Consider the following 12,299-nt stretch of genomic DNA (forward strand, 5'->3'; position numbering starts at 1 on the left):
CCTCACCTGACCTCCCTAAGCCTAATCACAGTGAACTCAATTTGACCCATGGCTTTTTTTCTAACCATCCCTGTCCAGACAGTTCCTCTTATATTGCAGGAGTAATTGCAAATCATTTCATTCATTCCCCCGGAGGAATCTCCCCCAAAAGGAATGACACCCACATATCCAATCACACCTCAAGTCTCTTTTTGGCTGTGTTTCCTGGTCGGTTGCCAGTATTTAGTCTTCCTCTCTCTTCCCCCGTTTAGTGCGTATCTGCGGCTGGATTCAGTGACCTTGAAGCGCCTGACTAGTTCCTGCTTTTTCCGAATACATGAACAACTGCTATATTATTCTCAGCCATACTCACTCCCTCTTCCTCACTGTTGAAATGTTGATGATTCATGCTGCCAATATTTGCAGCCCTGCAGCTGCTGGTGTGCAGTTAAAGGATATGACTGAATAAGTCATCCTTTTAGCTTTAATGTTCCTGTCTGTGGTCCCGTCTACAACACCCTACCTGTCACTTTGGTTCAGGTGATAACCATATCTTTCCATTCCTCTTGTCATCACCCCTCCTCACTTTCCAGTAAATCCTTAAATTTTGAATAATTAATTTACCCCCTTTAGAGAATGTCCTTTCCCAACAGCACACCTCCCTGATGGATCTCTAAAAGGTCCTATTGATGGAGAAGAGGTCAAAATTATGTGACCAAAGCGATCTGTCAGTTTATAGATTTGATGAAAGACTTGTAGATTGTTTTGTGATCTAAATCTCTTTACTACTAAAAGCAACAATGTATTTATATGTGTATTTAGTATGTGAGCTGTCAGTTTGAAGGCAGCTTGTAAAATAAGTGTACACTTTGTCCCAGTAGAAGACTATTTATATGAATGTACACTGCTCCACCTGCTGTTTCTGACTTGTTCCTACACTTGTTTACTCTAAAATCCTTACTGCAGTCAGAAAACAGATGGGCCATGAAAGCCATATTAATTTGGCACTTTTAATGGTTTATTTAAACTGTTTTTATAACATTGATTGTCTTCAATAATGATTGGATGCAGTAGTTTTGATTTATTGCAAATGTTATTTCATTCAAATGGGGTTAACTACATAAAGCACTGATTTTTGTATCATTGCCCTATAGCAAGTTGAATAAAGAAAGATGCTTGATGGATTTTACCTTCTTATTTGAAATGGGAGAGGTAATTTTAATTGGTTCTTTTTTGGAATGAATCCTGCTTTTAAGCATAGTCCATACATTTCCAAAAGGTTTGACACCAGGGACATTTCTGAAGCTCCTTTATCCATTTCCAGAACCCTTTTTCTGATTTTTGTTCTGTTGAAACACCCAACTATGTCCAGGCTTAAATCACTGAAAAGCTCACCGTCAGATGGCAGTAATCAATTGCATTGTTCAACAACAACCCAGCATCCACCAAGGCTAAAATCAAGCATGGACTGCAAACTGCTGGTATGTCAGTATTACTGTTCTCTGTGGAAGCCAGTTTAGGATCAACAGGGCAATAGCGAGCGCTGACCAAGAAAGAAGTGCATGCTCCAAAATCAACTCTTTATAGCCTGATTGAAATTTCCAGATACCAACCTAGATAAGCCAAAAACTTTCTGGCGAAATGATCAGTCGAGAACAGATGGAGCCATCTGGTAAGAATGGGAAGGAGTATGTTAGTAAGAGTCAAAGGGAAACTTTCAAGCCTAAGAAGAATCTAGCAGCTATAAATCATGTCGGTATGCACAGGGTTTGTACAGGTGTTTTGCTTCTGAAATGGCCTTGACCTCAACCTTGTAAATGTGTGGACTATGTTAAAAGCAGCATGTGTGTCAGGACTACAAGCAGATTAATATGACTGCCATACTTCAGATCAGAAGCTTTTCAGTAAAGTGTGGGTTCTCTGCACAATTTGCAAAGGGACATTTTTTTCAAATGTTAGTTGGGGTATGCAGCCTTTGTGGTTTGGAGGGGATCCAAACAGGTTTTATTTGAACCCCCCAAAAACCATTTCTCAAATCATGTCTATAAATTATGCAGTTTTGCAAACATATTGCCAAACTTTTGCTTTCCAGCTAGAGTTCAAATCTTCTTTCTCAAAGCCCTCGTGTCCTTTACTTCCATCCTTATTATTGCTTCTTGTGTAGCAGAGTGATGAAGCTGCTTCTAAATCCTAATGATTATGGCTCAGACAGCGCTCGTTAGGCAGATGTAAACCCTCAAATTGAAGCTATTTGTCTTGGAGAAGTGATTAGCGGCTGAGTAATTCACCTCTTGTTCATCACGGGGGACAAATTGAAATTATTGATCCTATAAACTCCAGTTTCCAGATATCATGGATGTAATATTTTCATTTGCGACCTTTTCAGGAAATACAATACTAACTGCCAAAGTCTGTATAATAATACTAACAGTTTTAAAATAGAAATGTAGATTCAGTTTTTAATGTCTCCTATAGTTAGAATTACATCAAATTAAATATAACAGCTACTACTGAATATTTCTCTGTTACAGGTTATAAAAATGGTAAGCTAAATTCTGCACTTGGTTGAATGTGTTGCAATTTCTGCCTTTTATGAGGTATTTCAAATGTCTCCAGGGAGAAGATGTAAAATTGTTGCCACCTCATGCATTGTGGTGGGAGTATAAAGGAACACGCCCAGCTCTCCGTCTCTGTATTACAAATACAAGCCTGTTAGAATAAGTGTTGTTTTGCGTAAGCTGGTCCAGGTTCAGACAGAGGACAGACGTACTGCTTCAGCAGCTGCAGCTTCTTCCATGGAGCGTGTTTTAGTGCTCTGATGAACACCAGACGTCCCTCCTCTGGCTAACATCCAGGCTCGCTCTGCCCCCTCTGTAAAACAACCTTAGTAGAGAACAGAGGGGAGTACTACAAAGTGAGATTAATGGGTTAGAGAGATTCCATAAACCTTAACCAAAACATTTTAATGTTACAAGGCAAGGTCACTGGATGAAGTAACAGAGGGGATAAATTCGAGTCTGTTTTTATTTTGATGATGTCACATTTGATATCAAATAAAACGCCACAATTAAACTTATTGATTTGTTTCTTTTCTGTCTCTCACTTCTACCCATGTAGGCATAGAAAAAGATCAGACCCACCAACTCGCCGGCCCCCGGCCCGCCCCAGCAACGTCCACTGCATGCTGCATTCGTCCCAGCAGGGCCATGGAGTGACCCCGGAGATGGGCTCTCCAGTTCTGGGCCACTTCAGCCCACGGGACATGCTGCGAAGCCACAACCACATGCCGATGGACAGCCCAGAGCGGCGGCGGCGCACTGGCCACAGCAGCCTGACCAACATCAGCCGTCATGAATCCCTGAAGAAGATGGAGAGCCCGCCAATCCGTCGTTCCACCTCTTCAGGCCAGTACACGGGCTTTACTGACAGCCATCACCACCACAGTGGCAAGCCCCTGGACCCGGAGACCATCGCACAGGTCAGCGCGGGACGAGCGGCGACCAGACCGCAGCTCCCTCCACCATCAAAGCCCTGCCCCGCCCTGTAAAAACATAGTCAGTCCCTGTCTTCTGCTTCCTCTGGCTGCTACTGTGTCTGTGTGCTACGTACACGCAAACTATTAGCTTCACAGGCAGACAGCAGGGGGCACAGCTTGGCATTGGGACTCCTTTAGTAGAATTTCTGTAGTTTATGTCTTAATAATGAAAATCATTGCAATCTCTTAAAATATCCATTTCAACACAGTAGTTGAGTTTCTCCGTTTGTGTATTTGTCTATATTCATAAATATGAATGGTGCATTGATAAATGGCAGTTCTAGTAAAGTTCAGAGACCATTCCTGAGGTCACAAAGAGCTCTTGTGTTTGTGCTAGGCTGTCTGCCTGCCTACTGTGAAAATGCTCAGATGATCTTTTTTTTTTCATCATCTCTACATCTCCTATTTAGAAAGTCAGCATGCAGGATATTTCCTCTAGCTCTATGCATGCATGGTAGAAAGCCTTCATGGTGTTCTCCTTATTTATTTAGAAAGTTTTCCTATTCAGCTGTGTTAACACTTGTAGCTTTCAAAGGTTAAATCCATTTCCATGTACAATATTGAAAACATATAATGAAAAGCAAAAAGAAAATACATGAGCATAAAGCAGGAGAAAGTCAGAAGAATTAGTAGCAGTAGCTTGGAGGTCTAATATACTAACACCTTCCCCATGGATTTTACTAAAATATTATGACTTCTAGTGGAAAGTCATAATCTAATGTACCATATCTTCAAGATGTTTAGGTTTCTTGTTCTAAAATTTGTTAAGATTTGGCTTTCAAAATATGTTTTTGTTCATATGCCAGCCATTTCTGTTTCAATCATATTTTGTCTATGAACACTTTAACTTTCTCCTTTGTAAGTTAGAATTATCCTACAGATAGCTTTTAGGTTTTGATGTATAGACTCTGTTTCTCTTCTGGTTCTCTCCAAAGTCCTCACCTCTCTTCCACTCTTTGTGTGTTGCAGGACATAGAGGAAACAATGAACACTGCCCTTAATGAGCTGCGTGAGCTGGAGCGGCAGAGCTCAGCTAAGCACGCCCCTGACGTTGTGCTGGACACCCTGGAGCAGCGGCAGACCGCCGGCAGCGGTGGAGGCGGTCCCACTATGGCAAGTTCAAACGAGTCCCTGAGCCCTATCCACGGCGTCATGCTGAGGTCGACGGCCAACACTGAGCCACCAATCCGCCGCAGCACCAGCTCCTCCAGTGAGGCCATGAGCACCTTCAAGCCCATGGTGGCGCCACGCATGGGAGTGCAGCTGAAACCTCCTGCTTTGAGGCCCAAACCAATGGTCATGCCTAAGTCCAATCAGGCCCCGCAGCCTCCTGCTGGGTCTGCTCAGGACCCTCTAGATAAATCCTGTACCATGTAAGCTCTGGGAAATAATTTTTAAAAAAGAGATGGAAAGCAAAACTCTCACCCAATTCCTGGGAGTCTCTGTCTGAACTTCCACCTGTGTCGTCAATACACAGAAAAGAAGAGGACAAGATCCAAGAGATCTTTGTAACCTTTCCAATTATAAGTTGTAGTTGCAATGTAGATTTGTTATCCAAGCAAATTGTTTGCGTCAGTAACATGCAGTTTTATGTTAATATGCTTAGGTTACCATCTACCTTACAGTATAAGGTTATTAAAAATTAATTTGAACAACAAATCACAGCATCTTCCTTGGGAATTTAGATTTAGTTTGGTTTACAAGTAATAAAGAACTAAAGCAAGTTACTTGTAGAGAAGCCTGAAGAGAGAACTGCAGTGACCACAGTGGCTAAAACAAGAGGATTATTTCTGTCCGTACCTGGGAGTGCCCTTGAAGACGTGAATCCCACCAACAGTTTTACAGGCTAAACTGGAAATGTAACTGATTTTTAACTTTCTGATGTTAAAACGGTGCTGGACAATAAACTGCTTAAAAGGTTGCCAATCGTGTGGCTCCACAACTTATTTATTAACGGTACTCTGTTAATAAATGAAAAGTTTATTGAAACTTGTACCCTTCCTTTCGGTAGCATGTAAACCGCAGCTTTTTTTCATTTTATTTTCTCCAAGGTGTATGACCAGTTGTCTTACACAGAGGTGTAGATTACGCCTCTTTTCTGTGCTCACTCAGATTGATGAAACTTTATTGTATCAAGCAAGAAGAAAGATGGAAGAACTGGATAAAACCACTACTTTGTTGTGAACCTGTATGCTTCCAATTTCTGCATCTATACCTAAAACTGTAAGTATGCCTTTGTATATGTGTCAACCCTGAGTGTGAGCGATGACTTCAAACATTTTATCACACAGTGTGGACCACATGTCATAGCCTTCTGTATGCCTTGGCTTTATCTACCCAAAGACTTGTGTATAAGTGAAAGCAACCTCCACATTCACTGATGTGTTTAGACTTAAGGCAGCATCTTTGCCCGAGTTTCTGCCGGTAGCCATGGACCTTATGACTGTTAGTGTGAAAGCCTCGTCATACAGCCACCCTCCTCATCCTGCTTCTGTCTGTGAGGGAGGCCAACAGTTTGAGCCTTACAGTCTGTTCTGTTCAGGTGAGCATGTTATCTATTGCTTTTGTTGTTGTTGTTGCTACTTCATTTGGACTGGTATTATTACTTCTGTGCAAATTTATGAGTTCAACTAAATGACATGGAACAAGAAAAAAAAAAGAAGAAAAGACTGCACATTGCTCTGCTCCTGAACAATAATTTCTAAGATGAAATAGCCTCAGAAATTTGTTTGTGCCAGACTCTAGAAGCTCTGTATGTTCCAGCCTCTGTAATATAGAAGCAATCGCTGGGTCCACGTCATTTGTATGTTATTATACACGGATCAAAGCTGGTTTGCAAGAATAGGAAATGCACTCTAATAGCAAGTTTACACCATCTTTGACTTGACTAAAAAATGTGTGTGAATGGATCAAAAGTTAATTTCTGAATTAATGATTTCATTATTTTTATAATCGTTTTTGTTTTCTGTTTGATTTTGGAGGGTTAAAATCACTCGGCACCTATGTTGTAGAAGACGTAGGCATCAGTATGAAGCCAGTTGTCGGTGTGTGTGTTTTGTTTTTTCTGATCACAATGTAACAAGATCAGCAACAAGATTCTGTTAAGCTGTCTGTAAACTTTAAACTAGTCTGTTCTGTACATCAGTAGTATGTACTTGTGAAAAGTGCCTTTGAAAATGTTTAAATGGAACTTTAGACATTCTGTCCTGTTGTGTTTTCAACTTAGATGCTGCAGTTTTCAATAAATGCAGTGTAGCAAGTAGAAATGGATTAAGACTTAGTTTCCCAAACAGCTCTATGGCAGATATAATATTAACCGGCTTACACATTGTGACATTGCACTTTTATGTATATACCTGTAAATATGGCATGTAACATCACAACATCTAAAGTTCTTTCAATGGAGGATTTTTTTTTTTTAATAAAGAAAATAGTTTGTCGAATCTGAGGTGGATTTTTATTTATTTACTTTTATCTTAAATACTTTCAGTGCATTTATAGGACATCACCTATTTGCACGGGTCAGACACAAACATCAAGACATACAAAAATAAAACGTGTTTGTCGCACATATTTTTAATTCAATTAAGATATCTGCAAAGATTTAACAAAACATTTGTTAAATGTGATGTTAGATTTAACAAAACATGTAGGCATCATTTCAGCCTGTAGACACTTGCTCCATTGTTTCCAGAAGCCTGAATAATTTCTTCTATCCCTGATAGGTATTTTGTTTACCTAAATACAAAGAAAGAACCACAGACAACGTTTATGAGTTTTCAACCAAGCTCCTGCAGAAGGAGAAAACATAGCAAACCACTTCTTCAAGGTGTTTACCATGCGTTCTGACTTCCTGCAGCAGATCCCGTCTTTTTCTTCAGCAGGAGAAAGAAGGGAGTCGAGAGTGAAATGTGGGAGAGTGATAAATCAAAGAATAGCTATTCTGAAACAAGGAAGAACACATAAACTAACACACAGGCCCTTTAAGGAGGATCCCTAGATTAGAAAGCAGCTGCAGCTTCAAGGTTTAGGGAAAAAGCAAAGTTTGTCTTTCACACGGTTTAACAGATTCTTCCTCCCTGGGGTGTGAATACTAAACCTTTAAATGAAAAACAAAATAGTAACTACTTACTGTATGTAAGAATGATAAACATAATTATTCTAACAATCCCTTAGGAGTATTACAGCAAAAGCTTTAATTGTATTTTTTTTAAATAAGGTAGATAACATGAATATATCCATATACTCTTCAGTGAAATTGGAAAGGTGAGACGACCACATGAGATAAACATTTGGCTTCCAATTGACAATCTCGAAAATTTGAACAAGATTCTAAATATAAATTCTACAATTATATTTTTCATGATCGTTTCTTTGTGGAAGACTACATTTAAATTTAAAAGAAAAGACACAAAAAGTTAGATCTTCATATCCTTACATTGTTTTTAAGCAACTTATCCTGGCTGGTAAAATCAGCTTTGAAAAAGTATCACATTTTTGTGATTTCTAATGATATACTTTTACTTCATTGCTATCTAGATAATCATTTATCTGAAGTACTGTCTTCTGCTATGCATGGGAGCTTTACTGAGATCTGAGGATTGCCATACCGACTTCCAGCCTCAGCGCTGTTTGAAGGAGTGAGAGTGCCTCTCTGTCTTCTCCATTCTCTACTGTGAGTCTTCAAGGCCATCTAGTAAAAACAGAGACTGTGTTGTTTTGGACATAGTAACACAGCAGTTCCCTCCCCTGACCTCCTTTCCTCCACCCACCCAGTCAGACATGTTTTTGTACTGAAAATAAAATTTTGATTACGTATATTAATTACGCATGGGACAGATCCAGCAGATCGTTACTGGGAGTCACGGTAAAGCCGGGTAGGGCTAAAATATATTTACCTCAGCAATCCCAACTTTTCTCTCCCAATGGTGAATGCTTTGTAGCAGCTTCTTGTGTTTTTCCTTGGTGAAAAAATACTCGGTGATATCAGGAGCGTGATAATCTGTAAGCTCTCTGCACAGGAATTGGTTGAGCCCCTCTGCCTTTAAACTCTTCTAAAGGAAGGAAAGAAGTCAAAAAGAATATATTTTTATACTAATTAACAAAAGAGTGAATTTTGTTTGATTTCAAAAGAATCAAAAATTTATCAAAAGTATTTCTTTTTCAACTTCAACTGCTACAAAAATACGTCACTTCATAGTTGCTGGGTTTTACAGTCATATTCTTTAAATTAGAGTATTATTGAAAAGTTCAAATATTTCAGTAACTCAATTTATAAACTTAACTATGTTATACAGATTAATTCAAATGAAATTTTGGGCTTAATGAAAAGCATGTCTAATACCTATTCAAGGACTGTTTGTTTTTTTTTCTTTCAAAAGGTACTTTTAGTTTAACAAACGAATCTTATCCGAATACATATGCCAATTTATTCAATACGGCTTCAAGATTTCAGTTCTTCAAGTGTGATTATTTTTTAACAACCTTCTTTGCACGTTTTATCTGATCCTCAAGTTTTGCAAGCAGTTCCTTTCTTTTAGTGATTTCTTTGCTCAGCTCTGTGGACTCCAGTGTTGAACTCTGCAGCTTCTCCTGTTCCCAAATACACAAACAGATGCAGATTTGACAATAAAGGTAAATTTTACTGTTAAAATGTTCTATTTCACACATAAAGCAGATGGCACCTTTTCACATAAAGTTACCTTGTGTGAACTAAGGAGGCGCTGAACTTTAGAACTGTTGTGTTTAAGTTCATTTAGGCTTTTGTCCATTCGGGGTTCATCGTACTCCTGGAAAAATATCTATTGGACAGAAACATCTACATTATTTTCCAACAAGCAAAAGTTATGCAATAATTTAATCAACTTGAGGCCTTCTTATATCTTTTGATACGTGACATGTTCAGAGTTTCTTCACATTTCTCGTGTAAATATTTCAGCTTTTTCCAGACTCAGCAGTTACCAGTTACTTTCGTTAATTTTAAAATATAAGGAAAGATACATGGGAGAGAGGGATGGAAGGGCATCACAAAGAACAGAAAGAAAAAAGGAAGGAAGAACAGGGAGAAAGATAATCGCTAGAACAAGCACAGGAGGACAAAACAAAGGAAGGATAGACACAGGGAAAGTATGATGTATAGAAAGAAGATAAGAGCTAAAGAACAACCTTTATTCAAGGGATTCAAGTCTTGGGACACAAATACAACCTTTTCCACTTCTGCTTTAATATACTCACTTCTTCCTCCACCACAAATTCTGCTTTTCTCATCTCTTTTTTCTGTTGGAGCTGCTGCAGGAGCTTCATCACTTGGACTCTCAATGCCTGATTCTTCTGGTGAAACCTTTCTAGCTGGGTGACCTGTTATAGTTCATTTTAGTATTTGCAAGAACTTGATTAATGAAGCAAAATAGAGATATATATTTGAGAAAATAATAAATAAGGATAAAAAAAACAATTAAATGAAAGGGATGGTATGGTATTATTAGTAATAATAATAATATTCCTGACATGTGTCATATACAGAGAAAGGTGCACAATTAGTACAAAAGTCAGTTTGCACGGCTTTTTTACCAGCTGTTATAACGTGATTTTGTTAAGATTATAAATGCAGAAATATGTGAATAAGTAGTAGAAATTGCTTGCTAGAAGGAGCATCTGTTTTTGGAAAACAAAAACAAGTATAAGGATACAGAAACTGTTCAAATAATTTTCTTGCATGTGCTGATATTATCTGACTGAAGCCCGATTTTACCTTTGATTTGTCTTCAATGTGCTGGAGCACCTTCTCTGGCTCCTTTACTTCCAGAAAACTGCCTTTCATAGGTTTTAAGAATCTGCGTTCAAAATCTCTTTTGGCTTTCTTGATCTCAGTTGAACGCAAGTCAGCTTCTTTTATGAAAGACTGGAAAACAAAGCAGAACCTCTGAACAAATGTCTCTCAAGTATGTTCATTTGTGTTTGAAAAAGCTTGTTGTAACCTTGTAGTTGTCCAGAATTCTCTCGTAGTGCGCTTTAAGTTTTTCCTGATCAGCCTGTGTCTCAGTTGCTTCTCTCTGTGTCACATAAAGTTTTTGCCCCAAGGTCAGAAGCTGGAGAGGTTCTGATAAATTGTACTGAGGCCTCTGCCTCCTCTCAGCTCCCTGAGGAGACACACAAAAACATAAAAACTTTAATGCAACAACATATTTAGATTTTGGTGGTACTTCAGCAAACCAAGCAGGTCACTGCAACACCACCCTAAGTCTAAAATCATATTTTTATATTTAAATAACTCGGGTAAAATTATGGGATTATACACTTATGACTTCCTGGGAATAGTGCAGTTTGCTACTCATACTTCAAGAACAGTGTCTTTTCAAATTTTATCGATAATCGCACAGATTTTGTTACAGCAAATAACTACTTATCTACTCTGTAATATTACCACGTAAAAAAAATAAGCCGTAAAATCAAACAGTCTAGTATTCTCTCGGTCACTGATAAGCCCAAATAGCATGGGCCCTTCAATAAGAAGAGATTCCTTGTGATGTTTGACTGTTCTCACGCAGCAGCTCATTTGGGTTTGGTTTCTCAGACACAAAACTGGTAAAGTGAGGGCCTCTCTGGATCTTTCTGCTAAACTTGATCCCATGGTTTAATGCTCTACTTGTGTAGACGAGTACTGTATTAATGGTTTGTGTTTTCATAATGCATTTGCTTTTTTTTCTCTATGAAAAGCATGGGTTTTCTTACCCTACCATCCATGGTGGAGCCTTGTGTTAATTGCAGACCTTCTCCCCCAGCTTTGGACTCCAAGTTCCCAGGATCCAGACGACCAATGAAGTGTTCAAACATGTCATTTTCTACCAGGAGGGCTATATTAGAACACCTATGACAAAGAAGGAATTGTCTTTATTTTAATTATACATTGGATATCCAAGGTAGATTTCTGTTGATAATATAAACACAAACAAAATTAGTAAACAAATCTGCTTATCTTGTGACTTAGAAGCTATAGCAAAGAAGAATAGCTGGACTTTACTTTTTAACCAGTAAAGTTTAAAAATAAAGTCCTGTATGTGTATATAGAAAAGTATTAAAATATAATTGGCATAACTCAAGTGTGCAATGTGGTGAAAGTTGGCTTAACATTGAAGTCACTTCTCTAAAGTAAAAGCTTTACACAGCTTACTTTACTGTGACTGTGTTGGCAAGTAACACTTTTGTGAAAGCGTTCAAAGTAGATAAAGCAGTGATTACCGTTTTCTAAGCACGTTTTTAATATTTTTACTATTAGATAGGCATAAAAACCCTGCTATCTAAGAATTAGCAGTCAACAGGTAAAGACATAAAACTGATACGTCAAACACATAAACTGTAACTTGCCAAGATCTTCTGAATATTTTATATTTTTACCTCAGTTCTTTAACTTGGTTGTGAAGAAGTTCTTTCGGTTTATTTACTGGATATTGTTCTTTTACTTCCATCAAGAGCTCTTCCTACTAGGTTGCTAGGAAAGAAAGCATTTAAACAGTGGTTGCTATGGCTTCACGTAGCTTAGCTATGTTGACTTCACGCACTGACGTACTGACGTAAAGATTCATGTTTTGAATTTGGGCTCGACTTTCAGATTGACAAGTATTATGTAAAGCGAAAATATATATATATATATATATATATATATATATATATATATATATATATATATATATATATATATATATATATATATATATATATATATATATATATATATTTTTTTTTTTTTTTTTTTTTTTTACGCTGTTCTCTCACACCAGACGATTTT

At 38.1% G+C, this 12,299-nt stretch overlaps 2 protein-coding genes across 9 annotated transcripts in view; one reads left to right on the plus strand and one right to left on the minus strand.

Moving 5' to 3' along the window:
• Positions 1 to 6,957, plus strand: part of srgap1 (SLIT-ROBO Rho GTPase activating protein 1) — an 86,458-nt gene extending 79,501 nt beyond the window's left edge. For 2 of the 4 annotated variants that reach the window (XM_014470311.2, XM_014470313.2), the window contains exons 21-22: positions 3,097 to 3,457; positions 4,484 to 6,957. In XM_014470311.2, the coding sequence (XP_014325797.1) occupies positions 3,097 to 3,457; positions 4,484 to 4,891 (769 nt within the window). In that variant the 3' untranslated portion in view covers positions 4,892 to 6,957. Of the gene's footprint in view, positions 1 to 3,096; positions 3,534 to 4,483 lie in introns of all 4 variants that reach the window. The other 2 variants (XM_023353238.1, XM_023353236.1) reach the window with 2 other exon arrangements.
• A 129-nt stretch (positions 6,958 to 7,086) lies between these two features.
• Positions 7,087 to 12,029, minus strand: ccdc113 (coiled-coil domain containing 113). 5 transcript variants are annotated; one of them, XM_023346025.1, is made up of 11 exons: positions 11,909 to 12,029; positions 11,246 to 11,381; positions 10,492 to 10,653; positions 10,266 to 10,415; positions 9,749 to 9,871; positions 9,217 to 9,315; positions 8,999 to 9,106; positions 8,413 to 8,568; positions 8,125 to 8,207; positions 7,352 to 7,389; positions 7,087 to 7,252 (listed from the first exon to the last, which is right to left on the minus strand). In XM_023346025.1, the coding sequence occupies exons 1-11, from the start codon at positions 11,977 to 11,979 to the stop codon at positions 7,227 to 7,229; spliced, it is 1,152 nt and encodes a 383-aa protein (XP_023201793.1). In that variant the 5' UTR covers positions 11,980 to 12,029; the 3' UTR covers positions 7,087 to 7,226. The 5 variants fall into 5 exon arrangements, 4 of the variants coding, with proteins under 4 accessions (XP_023201793.1, XP_023201786.1, XP_023201811.1 ...); XR_002753814.1 differs by having other exon boundaries at positions 7,218 to 7,252; positions 7,352 to 8,207; XM_023346018.1 differs by lacking the exon at positions 7,087 to 7,252 and having other exon boundaries at positions 7,268 to 7,389.
• Between the last annotated feature and the right edge of the window lie 270 nt (positions 12,030 to 12,299).

Source organism: Xiphophorus maculatus, chromosome 2 (genome assembly GCF_002775205.1).
Source record: "Xiphophorus maculatus strain JP 163 A chromosome 2, X_maculatus-5.0-male, whole genome shotgun sequence".
Classification (NCBI taxonomy): Eukaryota; Metazoa; Chordata; class Actinopteri; order Cyprinodontiformes; family Poeciliidae; genus Xiphophorus; species Xiphophorus maculatus.